This window comes from Garra rufa, chromosome 9 (genome assembly GCF_049309525.1).
Source record: "Garra rufa chromosome 9, GarRuf1.0, whole genome shotgun sequence".
In the NCBI taxonomy this organism is placed as follows: Eukaryota; Metazoa; Chordata; class Actinopteri; order Cypriniformes; family Cyprinidae; genus Garra; species Garra rufa.
This window is the reverse complement of record NC_133369.1, coordinates 821,110-847,489: the sequence shown is the minus strand read 5'-3', so window position 1 is coordinate 847,489 and position 26,380 is coordinate 821,110. Positions and strand designations below refer to the sequence as shown.

General features: G+C 43.2%; 1 protein-coding gene across 1 annotated transcript in view; it reads left to right on the top strand.

Annotated features, from left to right (window-relative positions):
• LOC141342446 (uncharacterized) overlaps positions 1-26,380 on the top strand; it is a 41,734-nt gene that overhangs the window by 1,958 nt on the left and 13,396 nt on the right. The window contains exons 5-14 of the mRNA XM_073846894.1: positions 70-117; positions 343-486; positions 4,814-4,931; positions 5,117-5,252; positions 12,014-12,381; positions 13,327-13,894; positions 22,989-23,084; positions 23,184-23,417; positions 24,155-24,314; positions 24,424-24,471. Coding sequence (XP_073702995.1) covers positions 70-117; positions 343-486; positions 4,814-4,931; positions 5,117-5,252; positions 12,014-12,381; positions 13,327-13,894; positions 22,989-23,084; positions 23,184-23,417; positions 24,155-24,314; positions 24,424-24,471 — 1,920 coding nt within the window. The remainder of the gene's footprint in view (positions 1-69; positions 118-342; positions 487-4,813; positions 4,932-5,116; positions 5,253-12,013; positions 12,382-13,326; positions 13,895-22,988; positions 23,085-23,183; positions 23,418-24,154; positions 24,315-24,423; positions 24,472-26,380) is intronic.

Here is a 26,380-nt window from a genome sequence, read left to right as displayed (position 1 = left end):
TTAGAAATGTCTTAGGAATGGATGCAGGATCATGGGAATCACACTGTTCATGTCTGTTGATTTCCACAGTTACATTCACCAACATTGTTCCCAGGACCAGGAACAACTTGCTACGATGTAAGTCAATAAGAAAACAAGCAGAAAAACTCACTGAGTGTGTTCATGTTCTTCCTGTAGAAGGTGAAAGAAGAGTTTTCTAATTGATGATGTAAATGATGATTTGCTCAGGATATCTGCTCATCTGTACTGAGACACTGATGATACACTGGACATGAAGAGTTCAGCTACATGAAAACATCAAACAGATTCATAATTCCTGATTCTGTGTTTTATCTCCATCAGATTGCCATCAACTCACTCTGGATCCGAACACAGTGAATAGACGCCTCCGTCTGTCTGAGAGCAACAAAGTGATTACATACACTGGCACAGTCCAGTCGTATCCTGATCATCCAGACAGATTTGAATATTGGTATCAGGTGTTGTGTAGAGAGAGTGTGTGTGGACGCTGTTACTGGGAGCTGGAGTGGAATGGGACTCGTGTCTTTATATCAGTGTCATATAAAAGCATCAACAGGAAGGGACGGGGTAAAGAGTATGTGTTTGGATCTAATGATCAGTCCTGGAGTTTGTTCTGCTCTCCCTCCCGTTGCTCATTTATACATAATAACATTTGGACTCATCTTCCTGTGAAGTCCATCAGCAGTAGAATAGGAGTGTTTGTGGATCTCAGTGCAGGAACTCTGTCCTTCTACAGCGTCTCTGACACAATGAGCCTCATCCACACAGTCCAGACCACATTCACTCAGCCGCTCTATCCTGGGTTTAATGTTGGATATAAATCATCAGTCAAACTGCTGATGAATCAGAATAGACTGTACAGAGATTCTACCCATAATACTTTGAGCTGCTTGATGAATCAGTAACAGTGAGATGTTATAGAGTCTCTTCTTTTCTCTTCATGACATTGCAGGGGCGTCGTTGGGAATTCTGGGCCCCGTGCACTGACTCAGCTAAGGGGCCCCCCTAAAAAATAAAATGCTCTTTCATTTTACTGACCAATATTTCTGTCATGACAACTCTCACAGGGAATGGCCTGGTAATGTACATGACAATGTTAATGTATTTGGTCTTGGTGGAGTAGATCTGCTACGCTGCTGCTGTAGCAGAGCAAGTACTAAGACTTGATACATACCAGAGTTGGGGCCACTAATGAATTGAATTGAGAATGAATGGTAAATTCCAATTCACTTCCTGGAATGGAATTGGAATTGCATGCAGCTGACAGGAAATGGAATTGGAATTGAATTGGAATGTCAGGAAACAGAATTGAAATCAAATAAATTCCACTAAATTCCACTTGAGTTGCTAAATACAATAATTTGACTTGATTTGCTTAATAGTTTATAGTACATTAAATATTGTAAATTACATAAACAACAAAGATATAAAAGAAACACAAAGTACTGTATGTTTAGTATGTTAAGCATGATGCCACATTTCAGGAAATGATGATAATTCGATGCAATAAAAAGTGAATGAAATACATGAATGAACATGACTCATTTGTTTGTGAGTTGAGACATATATTATGTGGTGATCATATATTTAATGTATAGTACATCCAGAAACGTCTAGGTTACGTATGTAACCCCTGTTCCCTGAGGACAGGGAACGAGACGCTGCGTCCTGGTTCAGGACACTATGGGAACTGCCTTCAGTGTGACCGGTTCTGAAGCTCTAGTAAAACAACAACAATTAACTTGACATTGGCCCGCACCAGCCCATGACGTCATTAACAAGGCGCCTACCAGTATAAAAGGGCGCTTGTGAATACATCAACCATCTTTTTGTCTGACGGAGACGTAAGTGGGGCCCGAAGCATGGCTACGAGACGCAGCGTCTCGTTCCCTGTCCTCAGGGAACAGGGGTTACATACGTAACCTAGACGTTCCCTTCCGGAGGGAACTCTACGCTGCGTCCTGGTTCAGGACACTGTGGGAACGTTTATACCAACGCTACCATGCTGAGGAGTAAGTGAACACCTGACTGATTGAGGAGTCAAGAGGGAACATCACTCCCCACTACCAGCGAGAAATCGCTTGGGCCGACGTCACGGCTAGCTCGGCTACCCAAGCACGGAACTCCTAGGAGTGGAGGCCTGATACTTCTAAGCGAGAGTAGGCCTAACTACACTCACCGCTACAGAAAGTAGTGAAGCTTGCCATGAAGCCTTCATACTGAGCGGGGGTTCTGAAGAGCGGAGGCTCAGAAAGACCCTCTAGATGAGAGGAAGCCTAGCAACACTGTGCTTGCGGGGAACTCTGGGAGTGGAGGTCAGAGACCTATCTACACTCAACACTGGAGGTGATTCATGAGGCTCCAAGAGCCTAAGCAATAGAACCACCTAAGTGGAGATTCAGGAGAGTGGAGGCTTCTGCAGGAAGACTCTCAAATGAGAGGAAGCCTAGCGACACTCAGTCCTAAAAAATAGTGCTGTCTGGAGTGGAGTTGGAAAAACCCAGGGGTTTTTAGAACCAACTCTAGAATGGGAACGGAGAAATACTGCGTAACCCATACCTTACAGGTTTTTAGAAAAGAGCCCTACTCTTAAAGGGGGATCTTTACCATTTCAGGTGGATTCCTGAAAGTGCCCAAAGACTCGTGTGTGTGCACTTACCACCCTACATGGACTTTAGGGAGTGCTCAGAGCTTCCTGTGAGCACTCGCCACTACTGTGGACTTAAAAAAAGGTGCCCAGAGCATAGCGAGGGAAACACCCTAGATCATAACAGGCGGCAGCGAAGCCTGGAAATGAAGCTTTTCGGAGAACGGAGGCTTCAAGAAAACTCTCTAAATGAGAGGAAACCTGACAACGCTCAATCCATCAGCTCTTAAGAGTGGAGGTCTCAAACATAACCCCTATTTGTGAGGGGAGACCTGACTACACTCACGGTTGCAAGTGCAGAAGCGGAGCTTCTGGAGAACGTAGGCTTCACCAAAGACTCTCTAGATGAGGGGAAGCCCAACAACGCTCAATCCGCCAGCCTTTAAGAGTGGAGGTCTCAGAACTCTTAAGTGAGGAGAGACCTGGCTACACTCACGCTTGGAAGTACTAGAAACGGAGCTTCCAGGGAACGGAGGCTTCACAGAGACTCTCCAAAATGAGAGGAAAGCCTGTTCAACCTCCCAGCTCTAAGGAGTGGAGATCTCACACCAATACATTTCAGTGAGGGGAGATCTAGCTACACTCACGTCTGGAAGTACTAGAAGCGGAGCTTCCGGGGAACGGAGGCTTCACAGAGACTCTCAAAAATGAGAGGAAAGCCTAACAACGCTCAATCTCCTAGCTCTAAGGAGTGGAGATCTCACACCAAATTACTTCAGTGAGGGGAGACATAGCTACACTCACGCTTGGAAAGTGCTTGAAGCGGAGCTTCCGGGGAACAGAGGCTACAGAGGACTCTCTAGAATGAGAGGAACGCCTGACAATGTTCACACCCCTAGCTCTTAGGAATGGAGGTCTTCACACCCATACATTTCGATGAGGGGAGACCTAACTACACTCACACTCCAAAGCACTGGAAGCGGAGCTTCTGGAGAACGGAGGCTTCACCAAGACTCTTATAATGAGAGGAAGCCTAACAGCGCTCGAACCTAAGGGAAGCTCATAAGAGTGGAGATCTCACCCAACATGCTCTCAGTGAGGGGAGACCTGACTACACTCAACGCTTTAGAGAATACCAGGACTCACAGCAGGGCCCAAATGCTGAAAGCAGGGCTCTGTAGAGTGGAGGCTTTGAAACGAATCTCTAAAGAGAGAAAAAAAGCCTGACAACACTCAGTCTTGGTGAGTGGTAGTCTAATAGTTCCTAGCGAGAGGTGCTCGAGAGTGGAGGTCTCAAATAGAAATCCTACTGAGGGGAGACCTGACTACACCCAATGCTACAAGTACATGAACTCACCCTAGAACCCACACACAGGATTCTGTAGAGTGGAGGCTTCAAGTCTCTGAAAGAGAGAGCCTTGACAACACTCAGCTTTGGCAGCGGGGCTCAAAGCATAGAACAAGTAGTTAGCGAGGCCTAAACAGGCCTACCAGCTATATACCGTGAGGATGTACTATAAGCGGAGCACTAAGGGGAGCGAAGGCTGCAACTGGACGGTTCTCACAAAGAGAGAACACATCTAACAGCTCTAAGTCTGAACCATGGGGAAGACCAAGAGCACGACCGACATCATAACGCCACCAGGCGAAAGGAGGTCTGATCAGCAGCAGCCAAGAGCGGAGGCCTCTACAGAAAGACTTTCAATCGAGAGGAAGCCTACAACACCCTGACAACGCTCACCGTGGCAGGAAAATCTAGGAGTGGAGGTCTTAACAACACAACTCGCTAACAATGAGGGGAGACCTACTACACTCAGCCCCAATATAGTAATGAGGCTCAGAAAGCCTACATACTAAATTACCATCTGGACAGAGCTCTAAGCGCCTATACAGGGTTCAGGAGTGAACTCTGGAGGTCCAAAACAGGGCTTTCACCAAGGGAAGACCTACCACAATACGCTCAGTGTAAAAGCGAGGCTCAAGGGAGCCTACCAGCTACTAGAACTGCCCAAATCTGATAGAACTGTGAGAAATCAGCCTAAACAAGAACCTCCAGAGAGGGGAATCTCGTCAGCGCAACTCTCAGAGATAGGAGGCCTGAATAAATCCTCACGGGGGGGGGGGGTGGGTGGGGGGGGGGGTTACTAAACTTTCCTCTCTCCCTAAAGAAAACTCTTTCCCTTTTTTTTTTTTTCTCTCTCTGAGACCTGCTCCGTGGTGGAGGAGGGCCTCGAGTGGCCACACTAGCCACCTGGCCCTGTCTCTGGTCCTCGGACCAGGATGTGCCAGGCTTTCCACGGCATTTGGGCGAGGGCGCGGACCGGTGAGGGATAAAGGATTTAAAAGCCGCTGAGCACGCCTTCGCATCCCTGAATTTCTCGACCACCATTTCTATAGACGTGCCGAACAATTCGGAAGGCGAAACCGGGGCATCGAGGAGAAAGCGCTTATCTTTCTCCCCGATGTCCGTCAGGTTCACCCACAGATGTCTCTCTGTGGCCACCAAAGCAGACATAGCGCGACCAACCGCGGTCGCCGTCTGCTTGGTGGCACTCAGAGAGAGATCAGTGGTGCGGTGCAGCTCAGTCACCTCCTCTGGGGAAAGCCCCAGGCCCTGGTCCAGATCTTTGAGCAGATCAGCCTGGTACGCCTGCAACACCGCCACTGTGTGCAGGGCGGCAGCAGCCTGACCCACTGCCGCGTATGCCCTGCCATTCAGCCGCGATGTCTCTTTTAGCGGCTTGGATGGCAGGGTTGGAGCCTTAAGTGTCGACGTCACCCCTGATGAAAGATAAGCAGCCAAGGTATCTTCCACAGGGGGCATCAACACGTACCCGTGCTCGCGCATTCCCTCGACATCAGCATAGTTGACATGCTGATGCCTGTGAATACGGGCCGAGTATGGTTTGTCCCATGCCTTCTCGACCTCAGCATGGAGGTCGGAAAGGAATGGGAGGCTCAAAGGAGGTGGCCTGAAGTGGCCAGGAAGATACCTCTCATCTAGTCTACCGTGAGGGATCTCTTCCTACGCGCGCCGCCACGGCAGATCTAATCTCGCGGCGGCGCGTTCGATGACGGCCATCAGCTCCACATACGCGGGGCAGGAGGGCTGGACAGACTCAGAAGACTCATCTTCGCCCATCTCAACCACTTCCTGCTCGCCCTGGCTAGCAGCCAAAAGAGCATTCGCCGCTGGATCCGAGGATGTGAGAGATAACACATCCTCCACCAGCAGCGCGCTCTCGTCCCTCGCTGACGGGCGCGAGAGACACACGCCTCTTTCAAACTCGTCAGCGAGCTCCACCTGCGAACCCCACGATCTCAGCCGCCGGGCAGCCTCGGCTGCCGCGGGACCAGAGCCGCGTGGGGCAGATGAATGTCCCAATTCCCTCGAGAAAAGGGACAAACGAGAGCGGAGCTTTTTGAGTGAAAAGCCCTCACAATGCACACACTCTGTCCCCTCAAGAACAGAGCGCGCGTGCTCTTCACCCAAACAAATAACGCATAGGCTTTGTGAGTCATCCGGTGTCAGACTCCTCGGACATGGATCAGCACACTTCCTAAACATTTTAACTCCGGGCATTGCCATCGTACTCACGCTTAGAACAAGGTGATCTGAAGAACAAAAAGATGGTTGATGTATTCACAAGCGCCCTTTTATACTGGTAGGCGCCTTGTTAATGACGTCATGGGCTGGCGCCGGCCAATGTCAGGTTCATTGTTGTTGTTTTACTAGAGCTTCAGAACCGGTCACGCTGAAGGCAGTTCCCATAGTGTCCTGAACCAGGATGCATCGTAGAGTTCCCTCCGGAAGGGAACTTATCACCACTGTCATTTAATTATTAATTCATAATGTACAGTTCTCATTTTTATTTACTTGTATTTGATCAACTCTATTCCATACATTACTTGGTATTTGTAAAGCATCGTAAATAAAGTTCAAATGTATGTCTCTAAATGCAATCACAAATAAATGCTCAGAAACAGCAATAAACGGAATTCAGTGGAATTTCCCTGAATTGACTTCTTTGAATTGGAATTGTTGAGTTCATTCCTGAATTGACCCCAACCCTGATACATACACAACATGCTGGTGTGAGCATGTAAGGAATACTGCTGCTGCACATAAAACTTTAAGCTATTATGCCGTCTGCAGTTGGAATCAGCTTCCAGAAGAAATCAGATGTGCTACTACATTAGTCACATTTAAATGCAGACTCAAAACTCATCTGTTCAGTTGTGCATTTATTGAATGAGCACAGTGCTATGTCCGAACAGATTGCATTGTATTTCATGTATAATAATTTCTAATGTTTTTTTTTTTTTTTTTTTTACTGTTTTAATTAATTTTAAATCAAGATTTTGCATTGCATTGTATGTACAATCATTTTTACTGTCTTAATGTCAGGATTATAGACTGTTTTTTTCGTGTTTTCCTAGTGTCCTATTTTAAAATTAATTAGCACAGTAAAATGATTATACATAAAATAATGCAGTCTGTTTGGACGTAGCGCAGTGCTCATTCAATAAATGCACAACTAAACAGGTGAGTTTTGAGTCTGCGTTTAAATGTGGCTAATGTATTAGCACATCTGATCTCTTCTGGAAGCTGGTTCCAACTGCGGGCGGCATAATAGCTAAAAGCGGATTCCCCTTGTTTTGTGTGAACCCTTGATATCCTAGTGATCGGAGTTGTCTGTTAGGTTTGTATACTGTGAGCATATTTGCAATGTATGTAGGTCCTAGGCCATTGAGTGCTTTATAAACTAGTAAAAGTACTTTAAAATCTATCCTAAACATAACTGGTAGCCAGTGTAAGGACCTGAGGACTGGTGTAATATGCTCTGATTTTTTGGTTCTAGTCAGAATCCTGGCAGCAGCGTTCTGTATGAGCTGCAGCTGTCTAATGGTCTTCTTGGGAAGGCCGGTGAGGAGACCATTACAATAGTCTACCCTGCTGGTGATAAAGGCATGAACAAGTTTCTCCAAATCTTGACGGGAAACAAAACATCTAATTCTTGCAATGTTTTTGAGATGATAGTATGCTGATTTAGTTACTGCTTTGACATGGCTACTGAAACTGAGGTCTGACTCCAGAATCACACCCAGATTCTTGACTTGATTTTTTGTTTTTTGACCCCTAGCGTCAAGGTACGCATTTACCTTATGAACTTCATCTTTGTTTCCAAATGCAATGACTTCCGTTTTCTCCTTGTTTAACTGAAGAAAGTTTTGGCACATCCAACTGTTAATTTCCTCAATGCATTGGCAGAGAGAGTCAATGGGGCTGTAGTCATTTGGCGATAAGGCTAGGTAAATCTGGGTATCATCTGCATAGCTGTGATATGCAATTTGGTTCTTTCTCATTATTTGACTTAGTGGGAGCATATACAGGCTGAACAACAGCGGCGCTAGAATTGAGCCTTGTGGGACTCCGCATGTCATGGACGTCCACTTAGACTTATGTTCTCCTATACTCACATAATAGCCTCTCCCTTCTAAGTATGACCTGAACCAATTTATAACCATCCCAGAAAGCCCGACCCAGTTTTCCAGTCTATCTAGCAGAATGTTGTGATCGACTGTGTCGAACGCAGCACTGAGATCTAGTAATACCAGCACTGATATTTTGCCAGAATCAGAATTTAGGCGAATATCATTTATTATCTTTATGAGCGCTGTCTCTGTGCTATGATGTGGTCTGAAACCAGATTGGAAGTGGTCCAGGTATCCGTTTGAGTTTATGTAGTGGTTCAGCTGATTAAAAACAACCTTTTCAATAATCTTACCTATGAAAGGAAGATTTGATATTGGTCTATAGTTGCTCAATATGGTGTTATCAAGATTTTTCTTTTTCAGAAGGGGCTTAACAACTGCAGTTTTCAGGGAGTTTGGAAAAGTCCCAGAAAGAAGTGAGGTGTTCACCACTTCTAAGAGATCTGCTTCCAAACAGCTAAGCACACTTTTGAAAAAAGATGTGGGAAGTGTGTCAAGGTGGCAGGTTGATGATTTGAGGTGCTGTACTGTTTCTTCCAAAATGTTGCTATCGATTGCTTCAAAAGTAGACATAGTGACTACTTTTTGAAATTGCGGTCGAATCTGTCTGACCTCTGCATAACTTGAGGGTGTGCTGATTGTCTTTCTGATATTATTGATCTTCTCAGAAAAGAAGGAAGCAAACTCATTACATTTGCTGTCGGAGAGCATTTCACTAGGGATCTGACTAGGGGGGTTTGTTAGTCTCTCAACGGTAGCAAAAAGAGTGCGAGTGTTGTTTAAGTTGCTGTTTATAAGGTTTGAGAAGAATGTTTGTCTAGCTTTACCTAGTTCAACATTGAAAGCATGAAGGCTGTCTTTATAGATGCTATAGTGAATTTCAAGTTTCGTCTTCCGCCACATCCGCTCAGCTTTTCTGCATTGTCTTTTCATACTCTGTACTGCTGTTGATTTTCTCCACGACGATTTCTGTCTGCCTGACATCTTTCTGATTTTCACAGGTGCGATGTCATCAAAGACATTCTTAACTTTTGAGTCAAAGGACTCCAGGAGAAGATCAACAGAGTCTGCAGAAATGCTTGGCATTGAAGATATAGCCTTCATAAATAGCACACTAGTGTTATCATTAATGCATCTCTTTCTGACAGAGACAGATCTAGATTCAGTGGTAGCAGAGATCAATATATCAAAGAAAATACAGAAGTGATCAGATAGTGCTACATCCTTGATAACAGTGGATGAAATGTTTAGACCCTTACTGATGAGTAAATCAAGAGTGTGTCCACGATTGTGTGTGGGCCCATGCACATGCTGAATCAGGTCAAAAGTGTTCAAAACCGATATTATTTCTTTTGTGGTTTTGATTTCTGCATTTTCTATATGAACATTAAAATCCCCTGCAATAACAAAACAGTCAAACTCTGAACAAATCATTGATAACAGTTCTGTGAACTCTTCAACAAAGGATGGAGAGTATTTTGGGGGCCTGTAAATAATGATGAATAGAATGCGTGGAGCACCTTTCAACACAATCCCTAGATATTCAAATGACATGTACTGACCAAATGACACTTGCTTGCATTCATAGACATCTTTAAATAGAGCAGCTACGCCGCCGCCTCTCTTAACAGCTCTGCAGACACTCATGAAAGTAAAGTCTGGAGGCGCTGCTTCATTGAGGACTGTTGCGCTGCAGCTGTCTTCTAACCATGTTTCATTTAGAAACATAAAATCCAGGTTGTTTGTAGTTATAAAATTATTGATCAGATGTGATTTATTTTTTAGTGAGCGAATGTTTAAAAATGCTAGCTTGATGGCATTACTTTTTGTCTCTAGAGCAATCTTAGTTTGATATCTAATAGGCCTCAGATTAGATTGGTCAACCGTACGACTTGAGACGGCCTTTGACTTTCTATCACATATTAAAACAGAAATAGGGAAAACTACAGGCACACTGGGTTCCCGCTTGTTCTGTAAACATTCCAGAGTGTTGCTGCTATTATAGCGGGGACCCGACACATATCACTGAGAGCTGTTATCAGTTGTTTTTGGTTCACTCACAGCAGATGGAGGAGGGTTTGGGCCCTGACGTTGTGGCAGCGGCCGGAGAGCTCTCACAGGAGGAGGAGGGTGAGCTGGGCCCACAGGCTTTGGTGGTTGTGGTGCCCGCCGTTTTTTAGTTGATAACTGGGGGCTTGCAGCAAAAGAGTGGGAGAGTCTGGTTCCAGCATATACCAGTTCCTCGATTTTCTGTGAGAAGCTTAGAAGTGGAGATGCTAGAGAGAGGGATAATGTGTCTGGTGAATGGAGCTCTGGCTCTGGTGTTTCCGGTGGCTGGAATATGTTGTTGTCCTGGCTTCCCTGACTGTTTACCAGAAAGTCGTCCTTCGGTGCTGAGTCTTGGAGCTGTTGTAGTACGTCACAGTCTGTCTGTGATAAGCTCTGTGGGCAGGACTCAGCCAGGAAAGTGTCCATAAGCAGTGCTTGTTGTGGCTGCGTGGCGTTGTCAGTGTCCTTGTTGGTTGTGTTGGCCACATGATGACTCTGAAGCTGATAAGATGTCCTGTCGTCACTTTGTCCAAGTGTGTGTGTGCCATTCATGTTGGGTAGACTCACACATTCTACTGAAGGATGCCGGAGTGAAAAATAGATATTGTCCTTAAGCACTCTCGCACCAAGTTTGTTTGGGTGAAGGCCGTCCAGTTTGAACAATTGTCTATGGCCCCAGAAAAGATTGAAGTTGTCAATGAAGTTGACTCCTTTTAGACTGCAGGTTCTTTGTAGCCAGGTATTCAGTCCGAGCAACCGTGAAAACATGTTAGTTCCCCTTGCTGGGAGTGGTCCACTGATGAACGACTGAATTTCAAGTCTTTGAAGTGTTTCAATGAGTTCACCGAAATCCTTCTTTAGGAGTTCTGACTGCTCTTTCCGAATATCGTTCTTTCCCACATGGATGATGATTCGATTTGCAGTCTTGTGCTTCATTAGAATGTTCCGAAGTTCCTTGTTCACATCAGAGACGGTTGCTTGAGGACAGCAGCATGTAGTTGTAGTTCTGCTACTGATATTTCTGATAATGGAGTCACCCACTATGAGTGTCCTGGGCTCGGCTGCGCTCTGAGCTGAGTGCCACTGTCTGCTCGACCTTGCGCGGCTGTTTATAGCAATGTTAGCAGTTGGCTGACATGATACATGTTCAGTCACATTTGTGGATTCCTCACCCACATTCATTAATGCTTCAAATCTGTTTTCTAGCTGTATAGGGGGTGGTAAAACAACAGTTTTTGCAAGCCTTGTCGTTGCCATATCTGGGGTAGAGGCTGATACCGCAGCAATACGAGATACTCTTGACAGTCTGATGTCTCGAGTGCCTTTGGGTCTCGCTCCCTGTTTGTGCCATCGATTTGTGTGTCGATCAGTTTTGGCTTGTTCCTCTACATTTATAAACTGTCGATATTGACTAGATTCACAGGACTCACCAGCTGTATGCTGAGGGGGTCCGTGATGATGATCTTCTGTGTGTTCCGCCTGTTTTGGAAGTCCAGCGAGTAACTTTGTTTCTAAAACCACAATCCTTTGTAAAAGTCTGTGGCAGTTTGTGCAGCAAGTAGATTCCAGAAGAGGCATTTTCTTTCTTGTCTGTTGAAAGTAGGCAGCTGTGTTTTCCCGTCTCCGGAATGTAAACTGCTCGCAGAGGGAGGCAAAAAGTCTCCTTTTTTCGTGATGTTTGTATCAAAAATGTGTTGTCTGAGCACTGTGCTGATCTGCTGAATTTAAATATTAGAAAAATCGGAGAAAAGTTCAAAAGCAGGGAGCAAAGCGCGGAGCAGTAAGCAAAAGCGTCCGAACAGTAGCAAAGCCGGAAGCAAAAAGTCAGAAGGGCAAAGTTACATTCCAACCACCCTACAGCTCACCCTTCTGGACTCAGTCTACACCTCTCTGGGATCCGGGCACCCAGGTAGCCAGCAAACCCTCTCGCTCATCTGCAAGTGCTATTGGTGGCCCAACATGGCCCGAGATGTTGCCCGATATGTAAGGGGTTGTTCGGTCTGTGTCATCACCTCTACACCACAACAGCTGCCCGAGGGTAAACTGGTACCATTGCCCTTACCTTTTCGACCCTGGTCTCATCTCGGAGTGGACCTTGCTACGGACTTACCTCCCTCAAAGGGATGCACCACCATACTAGTGGTAGTAGACCGCATCTCCAAAGCCTGTAAACTTATTCCACTACGGGGACTACCAACCGCACTGGAGACTGCCGAAGCTCTGTTTCAGCATGTTTTCTACAACTTTGGCACTAAATAATCATAATGTCTGCATAATCAAAGTCTCACAGACAAGACTTTTTTACACACACACCTCCAGTGTTGGTAAGGTAATAGGTTACCCTCTAAGTAGTGTAACTATTTAAATTGCTTTATTAATGTAACTGATTATATTTGATTACATTTTGATTACTTTTCTAAATTTCTGATGTTTTCAACTGTTAACCATTTTCAAACATTTAAACCAGGCAGGGTAACCTAACAGTATTACTCAACACAGATTAATGTCAGACTTTAAAAAGTTTCACCACTTGAATTAAGATTATAATAATTTGATTCAAATCACAGCCACCACAAAATCAGACTTTAGCACCTCTGTTTATCTGAGATCATTCTGAGGTTAAATACAGATTTAAAATCATAAGAAATCGTTAAATCGCTATGATACATTTTTAAAATCAAATCTTCGCATATCTATGACAAGAAACACTGATATCTAACAATGCCTTGGAAAAAAAACAGTTCATCTTAAAAAATAAAGCATATACATAAACCCAAATAGGAAATAAAACAGTTATCGAATAAACGCCCTATTCTGTGTCCTAAACTCCTGAAACACAGGTGTCTCATATTTTAGAGCAGACAATGCAATTTATGAAAGAAATCCATTAAATCTGTATGTGGGTGTGTATGTGAATTCAGATGTGAATTTAGACTTGTAAATTATCAACATTTTCATAAGTAACTTTAATTTAACTACACATTTTTCTCAGTAATTGTAACTAATTACAAAGACATTTATTTTGTAATTAAATGATGTAATTCCGTTACATGCAACTAGTTACTCCCCAACACTGCATACCTCAGAACCAGGAAACAGGAAACACGTGTGCTCACAGAAAGAGAAACTGAAGTGTGATTGAGCTGTTGTGTGTTTGTGTCTCTGTATTCAAGCAGTAAAATGGCAGAATCCAGAGTTTTTTATGATAAGTTCATGTGTGCAAAGTGTCTGGATCTAATGAAGGATCCAGTGACCATTCCCTGTGGACACAGTTACTGTAAGAGCTGTATTACAGGCCGCTGGGATCAGGAGGATCAGATGAGAGTCTACAGCTGCCCTCAGTGCAGACAGACCTTCAGTCCAAGACCTGCTTTAGCTAGAAACACCATGCTGGCTCAAGTGGTGGAGAAACTGAAGAAGAGGAAACGTCCTGCTGACTGTTATGCTGGAGCTAAAGATGTGCAGTGTGACGCCTGTAAATACAAGGCCGTCAAGTCCTGTCTGGTGTGTCTGAACTCTTTCTGTCAGAATCACCTTGATCAACATGAGAGTATACTTAAAGTAAAGAGACACAATTTGACTGATGCCACTGGACGACTGCAGGAGATGATCTGCCAGAAACATAAGAAGATCCTTGAGGTTTTCTGTCGCACTGATCAGAAATGTATATGTGTGCAGTGTATGGATGAACATAAAAACCACGACACTGTATTAGCTGCTGAACAGAGGACAGAGAAACAGGTATATTTACAACTAGGCCCTGATGAAATATTGCTGAAACTCGTTTTAAATGCGTTTATATTGGTACGATGAGCCTTTTTTTTTTTTCAAGATAAGGCAAAATCAGGCAGAAGTACAATGAAAGTTTCTAAAGTAATTTCAGAATGATTCCTATATCATTTAAAATTATCAGAATGTGTCTATGACATAGGGTTTTGAAAATATGGCTGAAAATATTCTGAAAAAATTGTTCCTGTGCCTCAGTTTGCCCCAGGTTAGGGGTGAGTTGACCCAAGCCAGTGGGTAAGATGAACCATCTGTGTTTAAACTGACTGACTAAATCGGATTCAAACCTATGTGAAATTTGATAGATGATTTACCTCTTTTAAAAACTAATTTAATAGTCAAGTCAAGTCAAGTCACCTTTATTTATATAGCGCCTTTTACAATACAGATTGTGTCAAAGCAACTGCACAGTATTTAAACAGCACAATAGTGTGTAAGTAACGCATTATTGTAACAATCAATTTTCAGTTAAAAGCAGTTCATCAATGAATTCAGTGATATCATCGTCAGTTCAGTTCAAATAGTGTACGATATCGCTGGAAAGTGTCCCCAACTAAGCAAGCCAGAGGCGACAGCGGCAAGGAACCAAAACTCCACAGGTGACAGAAATGGAGAAAAAAACCTTGGGAGAAACCAGGCTCAGTCGGGGGACCAGTTCTCCTCTGGCCAGACCAAACAACAGTTTGTACCAATGTCTGATTGTAGAGAACTCATCAGGATAATAATGAAATTCAATTTTACAAACAGTCATTAACAGTCATAGCTGTGGCCTAATGGTAAGAGTTCAGGAAACCTAAACAAAATAAAACCAGTCAAATAAGTTTCGTCTTCAAATTCAATTTTTTTTGCATTTCTGAAACAATATGTTGAACACTTAAGTTTTAACCTTCCCAAAAATATATAAAGTTTGTTGAGTAAAATTAAACAAAAACTGAATTAGAATGAAGGAATAGATGTCATTGAAACTAATAAACTTTTTAGTAATTTACATACATTTACATTTAGACATTTAGCAGACGCTTTTATCCAATAAAAAAACATCACCTAAACAAGTCTCATTTAGCCTAATGCAGTACACGTATCAAGTTTTTTTTTTAATTATATAATAAATAAAAAGAAAATAGAATTAAAAAAAGAAAAAGCAAGCTAGTGTTAGAGGCCTAAAATAGATAGATAGAATACAACAAGAACAGAGAACCTAGTGCTAGTTAGTTTTTTTTTTTTTTTTTTTTTTTTAGGAAACAAGCAGTAAGTAATTAATAGATAATAAGTCTAAAAGGGCTTTTTTTTTTTTTTTTTTTTTTTTTTTTTTTAGAACAGAATAGAATAGAATTAGAATAGAGGATCAAATAAAGATGGAAGAGATGTGTTTTTAGTGGATTCTTGAAGATGGCTAAGGACTGAGGACTGTTTCGGATTGAGTTGAGCAGGTAATTCCACCAGAAGGGTACATTTAGTGTGAAATTAATTTTGTCCCTCTTTGGGATTGCACAATAATGCAAAATCGATACTTAAGTCCTTTGCGATGTCAGATATATATTAGGGCTGTGCGATATGGACAAAAGAAACCTATCACGATTTTCTTGAACAGTATTGCGATTTCGATTTTAATCACGATTTTGACACAGACATGTTTTACAGTGTGAATCTAAAACATTTTTTTAAAGGAAAACAATTAGATCTTTATCAAAGACCTGTTAAATGTCTCTAAAACAGAAGGTGGAAAAAAAATACCTAGCAGGGCTCGAAATTAACTTTTATTTGCAAAAAAAAAAAAAAATGTAGGCGCACCCAATTTATTTTTAGTAATGCACTGATCTTGATTCTTCATGGTGTAACAAGTGGGACGACTGAGAGTGAGGATCCAAATGCAAGGCTTTATTAGCAGGCGTGGTCAAAACAGACAGGGTCAGTCACCAGCAAACGACAACAACGAAGATAATCCAGAGAGTAATCCAATAAAACAGGCGTGGTTCAAAATCCAGGTGAGCAAACAAAGTAACAAAGAAACAAACAATGAAACAAAACAAGGAACAAGGCTAAACTATGACTAAGACTGAAACTAGAAAACAAGACAGGAATAAACTAGGAACTAGGAAACCGGGAACAAGGGAAAACGCTTGGTAAGGTCGCTAGGAGCAAAACAATACTTTGCGGTGTGTGTGTGTATTGAGCTAGCTTTTATGGCTGTAACCAACGAAGCAGCAGAGGGAGCAGCAACAGTCAGTGAGGGGCAAGGTTCCCTCTGCTGGCCTGGTGTAACATAGCCCCCCCCCCAAAGAGCGGCTTCCAGACGCTCCCAAAAGACTTAGAAAACACAGTCCTGAGGGGCAGTGGGGGGGGGGGGGGAGCAGAGGTGGAGCAAGGGAACAAAAAGGGGGGCCAGGTCCATGTGGCAGTGGGGGACCTAGGAGCTGAGGTAGGACCGGCAGATGAAGAAGAGCTGAGGACCTCCACAGCGGGAAATGTGGGAGCGAGGGTACCCACGGCGGAGCAGACGACCACCAGAGCCAGACCGTAATCCTACCGAGTGGGGTAGAAGCCCACCAGGGCAAAGCAGAGGGAGCCCTCCAGGGAGGAGCAGAGGGAGCCGGAGCCCTCCAGGGCAGAGCAGGAGGCGCAGGAGCCCTCCAGGGCGGAGCAGGAGGCGCAGGAGCCCTCCAGGGCGGAACAGGAGGCGCAGAAGCCCTCCAGGGCGGAGCAGGAGGCGCAGAAGCCCTCCAGGGCGAAACAGGAGGCGCAGAAGCCCTCCAGGGTGGAGCAGGAGGCATAGAAGCCCTCCAGGGCGGAACGGGAGGCGCAGGAGCCCTCCAGGGCGGAGCGGGAGGTCACGTCATGGACTGGGACCTGGGGAGAGCAGAGACAGAGGAGGCAGACAGAGCAAGGAGAGAAGCAGAGAGTTCATGGGAGCACGCTGCCTCCATAGCCGTGACAGGGCAGACAGGGAACCTTGGCGGAGCAGGCAGGGCAGGGAACCTTGGCGGAGCTGGCAGAGCAGGGAACCTTGGCGGAGCTGGCAGAGCAGGGAGTTCCTCTATGAACGCCACGTTCGAAAGAGGTATAGGCGCAGCGGACACGTGGACAGATGAGGCCTCTGGAGTGCAGTGTGCAGCCCACACACTCAAAATGGCGATGGCCATCGTGGGCAGTACGGTGGTTAATGGGAGGCCCATCGGGTTCGAGGGCGTGTGGCTTGGGAGCGTTGGCTCTGCGTGACTTGGATGCGAAGGCTCTGGACGCTCGGACGAGACGTGACTTGGCAGTGAAGGAGCAGCTGTGACCTGACTCGGCATGACAGGAGCAGCAGTGACTTGACTTGGCTCGGAGGGAACAGCTGAGACTTGACCTGATTCGGGAGGTGTTGTAGTGTCCTGATGTGACTGCACATGCAAGTGCTGCTGTAGCTTGCTTGAATACAGGAAGTGTTAAGTCTTGACTTGACTCAGAAAGCGCTGCTTGATTTGACTCAAGAAGTGAAGCTGTGTCTTGACTTGGCTCGGGAAGAGCTGCTTGACTTGTCTTGGCAGGAACAAGAGCTGTAACGTGACTTGACTTGGCAGGAACAGCAGACATGACATGAACAGGCTGTGGCTTGGCTGATGTGGTACTGGCGAACGCTGGCTTGTCAGACGTGACGGTAGTAGTCGCTGGCTTGGCTGACGTGGTGTCACCAGATGCTGGCTTGGCTGACGTAGCGTTAGCAGGTGCTGGCTTGGCTGATGTGGCTTTAGCGGTTGCTGACTTGGCAGGTGTGGTGTTAGCTGATGCTGGCTGTAAGAGACCGACTGTTCTGGCTGACAGTAGTGGAGGGTCCTTCTAGCTAGTTATCAGTCTTTGATAAGCCATGGAAACGTGAGGGTCTGATGCAGCAGCCACCCTTTTGACGACAGGCTCTGGTGTGGCGGCAGCCATCTTAGGTGCAGGCTCGGGCATGACGGCCATCTTGGCCGGGAACTCAGGAACGGACGCCATCTTGCGTGCAGACTCTGGAAAGGTGGCCATCTTGTGTACTGACTCAGGAAGGACGGCCATCTTGTGAACAGGTTCCGGAAGGGCGGCCATCTTGTGAGCAGGGTCAGGGAAGGCAGCCATCTTGTGCTGTGGCTCAACCTTACCCACAGTAAACGGAGATTTACAAAACATTAGAACATGTCAATAAACTGTCAATAAACTGGACGAGGGTCCAACTAGGGTCCTCTTCAGGTAAGTTCAAACTAATATCAGGATCAAGTCCACTCCAAAAGCATTCCTTAATCATAGTTTCATCACAGGGTGCCAGGTGACTATATGTAAGAAATTCCTCCACATAATGCTCGATGGGATGGCCATCTTGAAAAATGGAGCAGAGTAAACTTACGGGATTGGACAGACTTCCTGATAGGTCCATTCTGGGTTGGTCGTTCTGTAGATGAATAAAGCCGCTGGATCCGGGGTGTGGCGAAATATTCTGTAACAACTGGGACGACTGAGAGTGAGAATGAGGATCCAAATGCAAGGCTTTATTAGCAGGCGTGGTGAAAACAGACAGGGTCAGTCCAATAAAATCCAATAAAACAGGCATGGGTCAAAATGCAGGTGAGCAAACAAAGTAACAAAGAAACAAACAATGAAACAAAACAAGGAACAAGGCTAAACTATGACTAAGACTGAAACTAGAAAACAAGACAGGAATAAACTAGGAAACCGGGAACAAGGGAAAACGCTTGGTAAGGTCGCTAGGAGCAAAACAATACTTTGCGGGGTGTGTGTGTGTATTGAGCTAGCTTTTATGGCTGACAAACAGGAAGTAACCAGCGAAGCAGCAGAGGGAGCAGCAACAGTCAGTGAGGGGCAAGGCTCCCTCTGCTGGCCTGGTGTAACACATGGCTGATTCTGACTGCAGATATTTTACAAGCACATGATCAAAGTAGGCTACTCTTCCAATACTCAAAGTGCAAATAGAGACTGAATTTTTCAAGCATGATACAGAACTATAGACAACTACACAGCTATTGCCCACATACTAATAACTGCCTAGATATTTTATGTAGCCTAATTTGCGCGCATTGGGGAGTCGCTCTCTAAACGTGGGTTATTAAAATTGCTTTTGAATGTGCGTGCGCATTTTACTTTTGGTTTCGTTTTAACGATCGCGCGAGTCTCTCGACGGCGCTGAGTGTGCATTCTACAATACAAGAGATTACTTTTGAAATTTGAAATTGGGAGGACACAAACAGGATTTCGAAAAGCATGTCCCCAGTGGAAATTACGCCCATGTGTGAGTGGAACTCTGCCGCTGAGTTATCATCTGATGTGAATGGATGCCTCGTTGTACAGTATATGGACACATTTTTCTTTTATGCCAAAAATCATTAGGAAATTAAGATCACGTTCCATGAAGATTTTTTGTAAAATTCCTACTGTAAATATATCAAAATGTAATTTTTGATTAGTAATATGCATTAAGAACTTAATTTGGACAACTTTAAAGGTGATTTTCTCAGTATTTAGATTTTTTTGCACCCTCTGATTCCAGATTTTTAAATAGATGTATTTCGGCCAAATATTGTCCTATCCTAAAAAAAACATACATTAGTAGAAAGCTTATTTATTGAGCTACATACATCTCAGTTTTGTCAAATTTAACCTTATGACTGGTTTTGTGGTCCAGGGTCACATATATAGATATATACAACGAATAACGAAGCATGACAGATATGTCACGGGAGAGATGAGATGGAAACAATTGCAAGTAAAAACCGGTTTATTGAATAGTTGAGATGAGTAGCAAACACAAAGAACAGGATGAATGAAGATGGATGAACAAGATGGATTTCTCAGACGGACGGTGACGCAGGGACAAGATGGCCAGAGTGATGATGAACGATGAATGGTGAAATCCAGTGAAGTTAATATCCAACGAGGTAATCCAGAGATGAACCGACACACAAGAACAACGATCCGGAAACTCCAGACAAACGAACACTGAGAACCACATCGAACAACCATCTGACAAACAGGAGAGATTTCAGTGAGAATATATAGGGTGTGTAAATAGGCAGCAGCTGGAGAGGGTAATGAGAACAGGTGACGGGGATACATAATAATGAGGGCTAAACCAAATCAGACAGATCGATGGGGGGAGACAATGGGAGAAACCAAATTAGAACAATGACAAAGACCAGAAACACAAGGAGACATGTAACACACAGACATAAAGAACACAGTGGATTTCATGAAACGTCAAGTCAAGTCAAGTCACCTTTATTTATATAGCGCCTTTTACAATACAGATTGTGTCAAAGCAACTGCACAGTATTTAAACAGCACAATAGTGTGTAAGTAACGCATTATTGTAAACAATCAATTTTCAGTTAAAGGCAGTTCATCAATGAATTCAGTGATATCATCGTCAGTTCAGTTCAAATAGTATACGATATCGCTGGAAAATGTCCCCAACTAAGCAAGCCAGAGGTGACAGCGGCAAGGAACCAAAACTCCACAGGTGACAGAAATGGAGAAAAAAACCTTGGGAGAAACCAGGCTCAGTCGGGGGACCAGTTCTCCTCTGGCCAGACCAAACAACAGTTTGTACCAATGAAACGTGACAAGATATATATACATATATATACATACACACAAATATATATATATATATATATATATATATATATATATATATATATATATATATATATATATATCACAGCATTTGGCTCACTTTGCCCCATAACTGGCATTTTGGAAAAAACTAGCTAGCTTACCAATTCAGACTAATATTTATTGCATGGTTTAATATGTTGATGAATCACAGATATGCATTATAAATATTTTTAGGCCTGGATGAATTTGCTTTAATGTAATAGCCATTACATCTGTTATACTGAAATTTTACTTTGACTAACCAAAAACAGTTTTTAGAGTAAATAGGTGCCATACACTCCTCCCATGTGTCTTTCCTTTTCACAGTCTAATTATGTGTAGAAATTATGTGTGATTCCAAAATACAGGTGCTGGTCAAATAATTTGAATATCTTCAAAAAGTTGATTTATTTCACTAATTCCATTCAAGAAGTGAAACTTGTATAATGTATACATTCATTCCACACAGACTGATATATTTCAAGTGTTTATTTCTTTTAATTTTGATGATTATAACTGACAACTAATGAAACCCCAAATTTAGTATCTCAGAAAATTAGAATATTGTGAAAAGGTTCAGTATTGAAGACACCTGGTGCCACACTCTAATCAGCTAATTAACTCAAAACACCTGCAAAGGCCTTTAAATGGTCTCTCAGTCTAGTTTTGTAGGCTACACAATCATGGGGAAGACTGCTGATTTGACAGGTGTCCAAAAGACGACCATTGACACCTTGCACAAGGAGGGCAAGACACAAAAGGTCATTGCAAAAGAGGCTGGCTGTTCACAGAGCTCTGTGTCCAAGCACATCAATAGAGAGGCGAAGGGAAGGAAAAGATGTGGTAGAAAAAAAGTGTACAAGCAATAGGGATAACCGCACCCTGGAGAGAATTGTGAAACAAAACCCATTCAGAAACGTGGGGGAGATTCACAAAGAGTGGACTGCAGCCGGAGTCAGTGCTTCAAGAACCACTACAGACAGACGTATGCAAGACATGGGTTTCAGCTGCCGCATTCCTTGTGTCAAGCCACTCTTGAACAACAGACAGCGTCAGAAGCGTCTCGCCTGGGCTAAAGAGACAAAAAGGACTGGACTGTGCTGAGTGGTCCAAAGTTATGTTCTCTGATGAAAGTAAATTTTGCATTTCCTTTGAAAATCAGGGTCCCAGAGTCTGGAGGAAGAGAGGAGAGGCACAGAATCCACTTGAGGTCCAGTGTAAAGTTTCCACAGTCAGTGATGGTTTGGGGTGCCATGTCATCTGCTGGTGTTGGTCCACTGTGTTTTCTGAGGTCCAAGGCCAACGCAGCTGTATACCAGGACGTTTTAGAGCACTTCATGCTTCCTGCTGCTGACCAACTTTATGGAGATGCAGATTTCATTTTCCAACAGGACTTGGCACCTGCACACAGTGCCAAAGCTACCAGTTCCTGGTTTATGGACCATGGTATCCCTGTTCTCAATTGGCCAGCAAACTCGCCTGACCTTAACCCCATAGAAAATCTCTGGGGTATTGTGAATAGGAAGATGTGATATGCCAGACCCAACAATGCGGAAGAGCTGAAGGCCACTATCAGAGCAACCTGGGCTCTCATAGCACCTGAGCAGTGCCACAGACTGATCGACTCCATGCCACGCCGCAGTAATTCAGGCAAAAGGAGCCCCAACCCAAAGTATTGAGTGCTGAACATGCTCATACTTTTCATGTTCATACTTTTCAGTCGGCCAAGATTTCTAAAAATGCTTTCTTTGCATTGGTCTTAAGTAATATTCTAATTTTCTGAGATACTGAATTTGGGGTTTTCATTAGTTGTCAGTTATAATCATTAAAAGAAATAAACACTTGAAATATATCAGTCTGTGTGGAATGAATGTATACATTATACAAGTTTCACTTCTTGAATGGAGTTAGTGAAATAAATCAACTATTTCACTAATTCCAAGATATTCTAATTATATGACCAGCACCTGTATATGGTCAAATGACAGTAAAAGTGTACAGCTGCCAGGATACAGAGGGTGGGTCAACTTACCCACTGGCTCAACTTCCACAGTGAAAATAAACAGCAGCTGCAAGAAGAGTTTCACTTTTTACTAAGAATGCAGCAGAAACCTTTATTAACACAATCTTTCAAAAAACAGGTAAACTATTCACATGTTCTTTGACAAAATACATACTTTCATCTGTCCCAATACAAGCTCTTCTACACAGCAGAAACAGTATCAGTGTGAAACACTAACACCTGAGTCAGTTTCATATTTGTAACACTTGTAGCAATTCATGTATGATGATTGTAACTGATCATCACTTTTGGAGTTTAAACCTTACAGCCATTTGTTATCAGCTCCACTTTTTCTAGATTCATCTGTTCACATGATTTAGTGGCACTAGTTTTTGTGATATTTACTATCATCGGTTTGTCCTGCAGAAGCAGCTGAAGGAGACGCAGAAGACGTTCCAGCAGAGAATCCAGCAGAGAGAGAAAGATGTTCAGCAGCTGAGAGAGGCTGTGGAGTCTCATAAGGTGAGTCTGGAGAAGAAGAGAAGTTTGTCTCAGTCTCAGTTCAGACTCTCTTGTCTCTTTCAGTCCCACTGAAGCCTGAATCACTGTGTGTCCTAACAGCGCTCTGCACAGACAGCAGTGGAGGACAGTGAGAGGATCTTTACTGAGCTCATCCACTCCATTGAGAGAAGCCGCTCTGAGCTGATACGGCTGATCAGAGATCAGGAAAAGCAAGCAGTGAGTCGAGCTGAAGGACGTCTGGAGCGACTGGAGCAGGAGATCAATGATCTGAGGAGGAGAGACGCTGAGCTGGAGCAGCTTTCACACACACAGGATCACATCCAGTTCCTGCAGGTAACAGAGATCTAGAAGAACACGATCATAGTGGACTTGAGCCAGATCCTGCTGTGACACAAGACTCACAGAGAAACATTTCATGAGTGTCTTATTTAACCATTAGTCAGACTCTCATCTGATCATCTTTTGAAAGAGACGCCGCGTACAAATGGCTCTGGAAATCTTTTAGGAATAATTTTTTATGAGCTCTTTCTTCTAGAAGATATATTCAGCTGTCAAACACCACTAGCGCCACCAACAGTTCAAAACTTCACTAACATTTCAACTTTTACCTCATTTTTCCCTCTAATTTATTATGTCATGGTAAAATTTGTGAATTTGATAATACCGTTTCTGAGTTGTGTTTATCCAAATTCAATCAGGTGATCCTCAAACCTGAAAAAAAAAAATTTTATTTACCTGAATTTGACCATGAAGATGCTGATTGAGCTGATTTTCCTGAGCAAATCTAGTCAATGAGACTCTATTGATGTGCTTGAGCTGTTAGATGGACATTTATGTTCTTAGCAAATGTTTATCATTCAAGCTATTTCCTAGAAAGTTCTCATATAGTGTACGTGTATAATTCTAGAATCTGTAGCTCTAATGTGATTTAATGAATATGAGAAGAATGAAGCTGATGCTGTGAAAGTGCTGGACTGAGGTGAGTTACTAAAGATCAGTCAAATCTGATGTTGGTGCAGGTTATTGGGTGAAGTGTGGAGTTGATGAGTTTTGATTTCTGTTTTCTGTAGAGTTTCCAGTCTCTCTCAGCACCTCCTGAATCTACAGACGTAAATGATGATCCCTTCACTTCTCCAGTCTCCTCTGATGACCTGAGAGAATTTGTCTATCAACTGAGAGACGAACTGGAGGATTTCTGCAACAAGAAGTTCAAGAGGATCTCAGATGGAGGTAAAGTCCATCATCATCTCATATCATGGAGAACATCATATTAGAAATGTCTTAGGAATGGATGCAGGATCATGAGAATCACACTGTTCATGTCTGTTGATTTCCACAGTCACATCCACCAACATTGTTCCCAGGACCAGGAACGACTTCCTACAATGTAAGTCAGTAAGAAAACAAGCAGAAAAACTCACTGAGTGTGTTCATGTTCTTCCTGTAGAAGGTGAAAGAAGAGTTTTCTAATTGATGGTGTAAATTATCCCAAAAGAAACGGTCGATAATATAACTTTCCACCGCGTTCATCGCCTCGGATCTATCAACAATAAAAACCCCGACACTAAACATCCACGTCCCATCGTTGCAAAATTCGAACATTACAAACAGAAAGAACTCATCAAGAGCAAGGGTAAAGAACTGCGAGGAACCACATTCGGACTTAACGATCAGTTTCCACGAGTCATTCAGGACAGACGGAGAATATTAATTCCAATTATGAAACAGTTTCGTCAGAATGGAAGGAAAGCGGTCATCACAGTTGACCGACTATAGACGGTTTCATCGGGCGCACGCGCCTGGACCTAAGTTAACTTCCGGTCTGTGTTTGTTTATCTGTCTGGTTCGTGTCGCGGGCTACAAACGCAGCTAATAATGAGTAATGAAGTTGGTCTCCGGTTATTGTGCTGTGGTATGTGTTTCCCAAACATTTATTTATTTGTGGCGACCTGCCACGATATAAAAACCGACTGATTTTCCAATAGACTTCGTTGAATAAACGTAATGGACGTTTAAAAATCAAACCGAGGCGTGGGTGTATTTATATCACTGTATTTCTGAAGAAAGACTGTCTTTAGAAAATGTCCTTTTCATTTCATCCTGCATAAGGCAGCGTTTTCAAATTAAGAGCTGCTTTGTCTATAGCCATTACCGGGGAAACCTCGTTTCTCGTGCTTAAAGCACCTCCTGCTGGCAGATGATGAGTTTGCATTTTTAATAAATCAGTCTAATTTACGCAGCCAACATATTTCGCTTGTTATTAAAAAAATAATCTACTCTAGAAGGATTTAGCTGTTGTTATTGATTCTATTTGGATGTCTACCGGAAGTTAAGTTTGGGCCACAAAAGCGCGCATGCGCAGTAACGTTTGTTTATGTTGTTGCCGTTGAAACCGTCTATATGTTGATGGCCAGCTTTACAGAAACGACACTATATCCTGGTTATAGTTCCTAAATGGAAAACAAAAAACAAACAAATAAGGAAAAAAAAAAAACGCCAATGATTGCAATACAAAATAATTCATAAACACCTGTTGACTACAGTCAAAATATGTTGTCTGTATTCTCATTTGCAACCAAGTGCTCTAATGGCTTCATGTTTTGTCTGTCTTGTATTGAATATGTCTTGTGTGTAGTTTTTTTGTTTAGATTATATAATAAGGTACAGACATTAAAACAAAACAACAAACTACCTTAATATAAAATGTCACATCTAAAACTGATAAGCTGGAATGTACGGGGCATCAACTCACCAGCTAAAAGATCCAAAATTTTAAATCACCTTAAAAAACTTAAGGCAGATATATGTCTATTACAAGAAACCCACCTTTTGGAATCAGAACATAAAAAATTAGCAAATACACAACTAACACAAATATACTCTGCATCTTACAACTCAAAGAAAAGAGGCGTAGCTATATTAATCAGTAAAAACATTGCCGTTTTTAATCAATCAGCTATATGTGACCCAGAAGGACGACACGTTATCATCAACATATCATTTAATAACAAAACAATAACTATCGCTAATATATATGGACCAAACACTGATGACCCCCAATTTTTCCATAATTTTTTCTCATCAGTAGCAAACCTTTCTCAGTCAGTTATCATAATTGGAGGTGACTTCAATACAGTTATTAATCCAACCCAAGACAAATCAAATACACCACCACAATTTAAGCCATGGCAGTCCACAGAAACCATTAAACAATATGTCACAGGGAGAGTCAGACTGAGACGTGCGGATCCATTTGCCAGGCTTTATTGAGAGAAGTCAACAAGCAGGAGTAATCA